The 7,621-nt window shown below is 27.1% G+C and overlaps 1 protein-coding gene across 1 annotated transcript; it reads right to left on the bottom strand.

The window, feature by feature from the left end:
• Positions 1 to 301: 301 nt before the first annotated feature.
• LOC122627604 (lactosylceramide 4-alpha-galactosyltransferase-like) lies at positions 302 to 7,615 on the bottom strand. The gene is made up of 5 exons (XM_043808850.1): positions 7,388 to 7,615; positions 5,536 to 5,834; positions 3,001 to 3,397; positions 1,289 to 1,499; positions 302 to 722 (listed from the first exon to the last, which is right to left on the bottom strand). Exons 2-5 carry the CDS (start codon positions 5,705 to 5,707, stop codon positions 453 to 455), a joined length of 1,050 nt encoding a protein of 349 aa, XP_043664785.1. The 5' UTR covers positions 5,708 to 5,834; positions 7,388 to 7,615; the 3' UTR covers positions 302 to 452.
• Positions 7,616 to 7,621: the final 6 nt, after the last annotated feature.

Genomic DNA, 7,621 nt, shown 5'->3' with positions numbered 1-7,621 from the left:
TACAGATCCGCGAAAATCTTTTCTGCTTAATACATTAAGTCTCTTATTTATTATCTCTTTAGTATTATTATTGTGTCCCATCTCTATTCTCTTTCTTTCTTTCTTTTTTTCAATATTTTTATTTTATTTTATTTGTTTCTTATTTATTTATCATTTTTTGTCCACTTCTCGTATGTAAAACGTTTGTAAAATTGTTAACTTTTAATATTATAATAAAAATTAATCATAATAAAATTACGTTCGTTGTAATAAAAAAAAAATTATAAAAGAACTCCCTCTCTCTCTTTTTTTTTTTTTTTTCCTATACCATACTTATCTCTTCGTTATGTGATAAAAAAGAAAAGTGATAAAAAAAATATTCTTAATAAAAGTTATAAAAATAAAGTAAACGATTATTATAACAGTAACCGAGATCAGTAGAAATTCACTTCCTTGATTTCTTGTCTGATTTTTTAGAAGGTGTCATTACAGTTCGAAAATACTTTCGGACAATATTTGCGAGCTATAACGATGTAAGGAACGTTGCTATTCACATGAATTTTTGTCGATTTACTAAGATTATTCCACACGTGTATCGCCCGTGCTTGCTTCAATATCTCCATCGTTGAATTGCTCTTTTCCTTCTCGAAATATTTTTTCCACTTTTTGTAATGAATCGGATAGAAAGCAGAGGGTGGAAAAACTTTGAAGCCGTGGCAACGTGACACCGACATATCTCGAGTCTGTTGGAAATAAAGACCCGTTAAAGTTTAATCTTGATCGATTTATCATCGTGAACTCTTGGTTGCCAACGTGGATCGATGAACTACGTACATATGTAAGAACTTAATAGCGTAGAATTCGAATAAATTTACTATAAGCACTAGAGAATTGGGTTAGTTCGTGCATTTGAATTTGATTCTATAAAATGATTTTATGAGACAGGTAACAATAAACTGTTTGATTCGATTCGAAGAATTGAAAATTTGTTTTTAAAACATTACTATTTGTAATATTACATTTTATAAAAATTTTTTTCTTGGGTTTCGTTCAGAGAAAAATATATATTTAGATTTATTTTTCCTCTTATTTTAATTGAAAAGTTGAGTGAAAAAAGAATACTTCAAGAAATACGAAAATTACGTTCTGCAGTTGATACTACGAATTTTAATTTTCAAACTAGATATGTGTCAAAAATGTTATTATATAGGCTATTTTATTATATAAAAGCGATTAAAATAAAGACTCTTAAATGTTTATCTTTAATAAATTAAGATAAAGACTAGCAGAATGTGGAATATGTACTTACGTATTTGGTAGAACATATTTTTTGTAAAATTCTCGTGATAACGCCAGGTCCATTGTTACCCCAATCATTACCACGAAAATTTTTTTTCAGATCACGAAGGCAAGCATCTGCCATACGACGTCCAAGAATGTTCGAACTAAAACCCAACACACCGGCTGCTACATCATCCCAATCCTCGGCACCAGCAAAATTTGTTAAATTCTCCAATGACCTGGCAAATAGATTTATTTTGTTTTGTTTATTATTATTCGATATCAGTTTATCATAGATAAGTGCTCCGATTTAAAATATTATTATCATTTTAAAAGAAAAAAGGACAGATTTCATTTTTTTAAACTATAATCAGTCATATTCAATTATAATAATAAATTCAATGATAATAATAAAAATAATTTAGCTGAAAATATATTTAATAAAAATAGTAAATTAAACTATCATTCATTTTGATCGTTTCTGATCCGAAATTAATCTATGTATTTTTTTTATGATAAGATTATAAATGTAAGATATTTAAAAACGATAAAAAAGATAATGTCGATTTTCAGAGCAAAATATAAATCTGTTTTTTTGATTAATGCCACTAAGTACGATTCGATCGTTCTGAAACATTTAAACAAAAAATCATCAATGCTCGATCGAGAGAAAGAAATATGCAAAAATATTAGTTTTTCAATAAAAAATTGAAGTCACTTTTATTTTTTTAAATGTTATCATATAACTTTTTCTATGCGGTATTGAACGTGACATTGACATTTCAATGATTCAAAATAAAGGTACATTTGTCCAATAAATTATTAAGAGAATCATTTTTAATGTAATAAAAGTCTTTATGAATATAAGCGGTCCATTTCGCTGGATTGCACGTGTTCTGGTTTTATATTATATTTATTGAATTTTATATTTATGTGGATATTTACAGTCAATCGTTTACGAAATTCCCATAGACAAAATCCACAAACATTGAAAACGGATAATATGTGCATATAGAATTATAGATCTGTGAAACTTATTCATTGATACACATCGAAATTTAATTGAAAGATTAGAACTTTATATTACAAAAGGTAACACATTGCAAAGTTGAACACTTACTTGATTTTTTTTTTGATAACAGATAACATGATTATATACTATGAAAAAAAGTCTATGATAAGTCTGTTTACTGTTTAATTTTAATATTTAAGGACAAAGTATTTTTGAATAACGTTTTCATTAAATTTCAATGCATAGTAGCAAATATACTTCGTGAATATATACGTATATATTATATACATAAAATTCAAAACGATAAGATATATACTACATTCTTTATCTAATGGAGCAGGAATTATTCATTCTCAACAAGAGTGATATTATCCTTCACTCTATCACTGGAAAGCAACACTCTCTTCGTATATATGATAATACTTTGTAACTGGACAACTTGTCAGTATTAGTACAACATTCATTTGTACATATGACACATAGTGAACATCATAATGGAAGTAGAACTATATATAAAATTTTAATGAGACTCAAGTCTTCGTTTTATAAGAAAGGAATAAAAACAAAAAAGAAGATTTTGTAAAATGTTTACGCAAAATTGTTTGGACCATTACGTTTTCAATTTTGAGTGCAAATGTTTTAAAGCGATAAAATAAAACAAAATTTGGTGAGTTTTGTTTTAATCACAAACAAAAGAGACACAGAATAAGACTTAAAAAAAAACTTACGTCGTAACGACGACGTCCAAGTCAAGATATATTCCTCCATATTTCCAAAGAGTCAAATATCTCAAAATGTCCGACATATGACTACGCTTCCATTTACTCTTCATCAGAGTTCCACTTTTATACCAATCCTCCAACGGTGTATCTTTCGTATAAGCTTCTGGGAAAATCCTTCTAATCTTGACGTTTGGATAACTCGACAATTGCTTTATCATTTCTTTCGTTTCCAAGGATATTGACGAAGGACTAAGAAATAAAAGATAAATTGTACTTTCTGGATTCATCAGAGCCGCCGATTCCACAGCACAAGCCTGACGTGGATTCAAAACGATTCCTTTTTCACCAAAACAGGATGTCTCGTGGAAAAATATATTCTTGCCGAGTATAGGTTTCTCAGGATCTACAAGAAAAATATATAAAAGCGACTATAAAAATCGTTCAATAAATAGCGACCAAATGGAATCTTAATCATTCTAGGAATTTAATAAATTTTGAGTAATTATCTAATCATTCGTTTAGATAAAAAAAATATACATATTGTTTCACTAATATGAAAGTATGACATTCGTAATAAAAAATTGTTATAAAAAGAAAAGGATTAACACGGAGATATTTTAATCGAGATTTGAAAATCTTTCTTTTTCTCTTGGAAAAACCATTTGTCTTCATAACAATATGTTATCGTCAGCTGTTATCATATTTTCTCGGGCTAATATGTTGCATTGTGTCAGTACATAAAGAATGCAATCTATTCTAGTGTTGAAAGCATGGATATGATAATTTATTTAGAATACCGGAAGCTTTCGTATAAAATTTATTTTCTTCTTAGCATTGTTTAAAATTATTTACAAAGGAAAATAAAACCTACCTGTCTTAGAAACAATTTCTCTCTCTCTCTCTCTCTCTCTCTCTCTCTCTCTCTCTCTCTCTCTCTCTCTCTCTCTTTCTTGTTGATTGTCGACATGACATACTCGATTATTAATGCAAACGTTCAATTTACAACAACTACATATTTAGATATATGTAACGTTTACTTTAACAAAATCATAATTCTACGATCGCAATTTTTGTTCTTCCTACAATCACATACTGTGTACCATGATAACTATTATTTATTGTAATACATTAGTACGGAAATTCAATGGTGACTTGCACGGTATGTCTTTCAGACCTTCGCGTGAGGTGCATTTAAAGTTACGTGCGTTTGTCATTCATTTAAAATGTATTTACGCTGTACACATCGTGAGCTGAATCTCAAAAAACTTTTCTAATGTTTATTATAAATTGCTGATAAAACATTGTTCTATATATTAACATTATCATTGATAATAATAATACAACAAAGAGATGCAGTTAGAGAAAAAGAGAGAGAGAGAGAGAGAGAGAGAGAGAGAGAAAGACGATCTAATTGATTATTTTGAAAATTTATATAAAATAAAAAAAATCCAATTTTCTTTCGATTACAAATCATATAAATATTCTCACGAAACATGTTATAAAATTACAATGTTTTAGAATGTAAAAATTTTTTCTAATCGCATACATATTCTCTTTAAAATTTTTTTTCGTATACATTTCGAATATATATATTTTCATATAATGTCATCACTTTACTTCTCTGCAATTTGTCATCAACTCTATTGCTTCAACGTGAATCGCGTATGAACATATTAAAACGATAAATTAATTTGATTATATTTAACTCTTTATGGACATAGTAAAATGAAAAATGTCCTGACTTTTTAGTATTTATATATGCACAATAAAATATTTTCCATCTTACATTGAAACAACAATCTAACGACCTTCTATGCAACTAAAATCTTTTTTTTTTTAAATCCTACATCCCAAAGAATTAAACTCATGTACACGTACATATATGTAGATACATAAATGACGATGTCTTTTTTTTGTCGGGCTAATATGTTGTATTGTGTCAATGTTAGTAATTTCTAATGCAACAGGACGTTCGCGAATAACACGAGTAATGAAACCTTCACTTATGACGAATTGAATGATTATGTACTTGCATGCATACAATGAGACAAATAACTTATCTTTTCATTGCTACAACAGATGTGTATTTTGACATATAAATACATATAGAAATATGTGAAGTGACAAAAAATATATAATAATGATTTGTATTATTCTATCAAAAAAAAGAAACGCGACTCGCGAATTCGTATGAAAGAAATATTTCAACAATAAACAATGCTTCGAGTTATAAAAAATTATGGAAATAAAAGCTTTCAAATGGTAATAATTAAATTTGATAATAACAAAAGATTAATTTTATAATATTTTTTATTTGTTAAAAAAATAAATAAATAATTACAACAAATGTAAAATCGTGGAATTTTATCTTCGAATCTAATTCTTCGATTTTGTAAAAATTTATAATAATAATCGGATTGCATAGAGTTTCTTTAGTGATAAAATAAATATTAAAGAAACGAAATTAAAAGAAAAAATTGTACGGTTTTACATCGAATGTTACAATTAAAATTAAATAATATCTTAAATAAGGAAACATACCAGACTCCAAGTGAGGAAAACCATAAGTATTAGAGATCTCGTAACATGAAACATCATTGTTGTCTGTTACAATAAAATTTGTAACCTTTTGCACGATAGTATTATCGTTCGATGTCATTACGATAAAAAGTAATACGGCACATACAAAACCGAAAAGCAATCTTTTCTTCATCCTTCAGCCGGTTTTTGAAGTTCGTTATCTCTTATTTTCAAAAAATTTTCGATTAAACGTTAATGGGCCTGGTGAAAATTCTTCTTTACTCTTCGTCACTCTCCAAAGCATATTTTGCGCTCAATACCTACAAAGAAAAGTAAATAATAATCTTTATAAACTTATGATTAACTTAATCTCATAGTTTCTTTGTTTTCTCATCTACATGACAGAAATTGATAATGAATCGACGAATAGTTTCTTTCGATTTTTATATATACATACGTGTCAGTATATGATTACTCAAGTGCAAAAATAAAAAACTTATCACTTGTGTCTCGCGTTATATCAATTTATGTGATAACAATGTTTAATTTTCGAAATATAAAGATCAGCTCTTCGTTTCTTTATATAAAACTTCATTTCTTTTTACATATAACAAAATCGTAAAAAAGATCTAAGTAAATTCAAATTTGATCATACAGAATGATTTGAATCATTTTCGATTCATTTCCATTAATATGATAAAATAAAATTTTGAAGATTAGATTAGATTGAGAATAATATTATTCTAAATTCTTGATAAACATGAATATAATCATTTCGAATAATGTGATTAAATGTTGCTACAAAATATTATATATACCTACATATCAAAATGAATTTTTTTTTTTTAATTTTACATACCTCATGTCAGAAATTCCTTAATTAATTCAACAAGCTTATCTTAAATATAGTGTGACTCGGCAATAGTAAAAAAAGAACGAAAAGTAGAACATGTTTAAAATTTAAAATAAATAAAACTAAGTGATAAGCACTTTTAATTTTTAGATCTTTTGATGTTTTTCTCGATAAGTAATCATATCTAATCTTATCAGATATAAAAGAAAAACTAAAAATTATATAAAATACTTATAGTACTAAACTTTATATTTTTGTATTAAACTTAAATATTTATGTTTCATATGACTCGAAATTTTTGTTATGTATTTTATTATATAATTTCCACAAATTCGTATTTCTTTGTTCAAAAAATAAAAAATAAAAAAAAAATAGAAAATAAACGAACATGCATATAATATCACATATATTTTTTTTCACTCATAATGTCCCATTTAAAACGATTCAATGACATTATATATATGTATTTTAAGACAATGCGTATGTATATCGATTTGAAATTAACTACGTATGTATCTATGTATCTAACTGAGGTTTATAAACACGATATTCTTAGGCGAATCAATAGTAAAAAGGTTCCTTCATTGACCGCACTCGTAAAGTCAATAATCTTAATAATTTTAAATGAATATTTGTCTTCTCGATAAGATAAAGAATACTCGTTTTGCGTACAATGATATTCAATAATTAAATAAATAACTAAAGAAATATATGAATATATATAGACAAAACGATTTGTTTGATATTGATCAATCTTAGTAATTCGATTATTTATGTATATGAAAAAGAACGAAGAAAATCCCGCATTATTGCCGCACCTAACGAAAAATAATAATTCACTAAATTTTTTATTGTCTACTACGGAAAGAAAATAAACTAGGAAAAAAAGAGAAATACAACAATAATATAATTTCACTTGTCATTTATCACATACAACATGAATACACGTATAGACACACACGTCAAATGAATCACGAAAATATGTATTATACATTATAATGCCACACACTTTTTTCTTACCTTGTCGATTTCATCTCGTTCTAACAGATATTTCTGCCTCTAATATTCCTCTCTTTATCTTCTTTTTTCCCGTCTATCATTCCTAAACGTTTATTTTATTGATAACGAAGTGATATCAGTAGATATAATCACTATCATTTTGATGACCATTCTCATTCTCCCCTTTTATCTCTCTATCTCTCTCTCTCTCCTTCTCCCTCTCTCTCTCTCTCTCTCTCTCTCTCTCTCTCTCTC

This window comes from Vespula pensylvanica, chromosome 3, assembly GCF_014466175.1.
Source record: "Vespula pensylvanica isolate Volc-1 chromosome 3, ASM1446617v1, whole genome shotgun sequence".
In the NCBI taxonomy this organism is placed as follows: Eukaryota; Metazoa; Arthropoda; class Insecta; order Hymenoptera; family Vespidae; genus Vespula; species Vespula pensylvanica.
This window is presented reverse-complemented; position numbering and strand designations above follow the sequence as displayed.

Coding starts and splice junctions, on each gene's coding strand:
- LOC122627604 (XM_043808850.1), bottom strand. CDS start 5,707: ATGAAGAAAAGATTGCTTTTCGGTTTTGTATGTGCCGTATTACTTTTT. Junction 3,398..5,535: donor TTTTCCTCACTTGGAGTCTG/GTATGTTTCCTT, acceptor TTTTTCTTGTAG/ATCCTGAGAAACCTATACTC. Junction 1,500..3,000: donor TTGGACGTCGTCGTTACGAC/GTAAGTTTTTTT, acceptor TCTATTTGCCAG/GTCATTGGAGAATTTAACAA.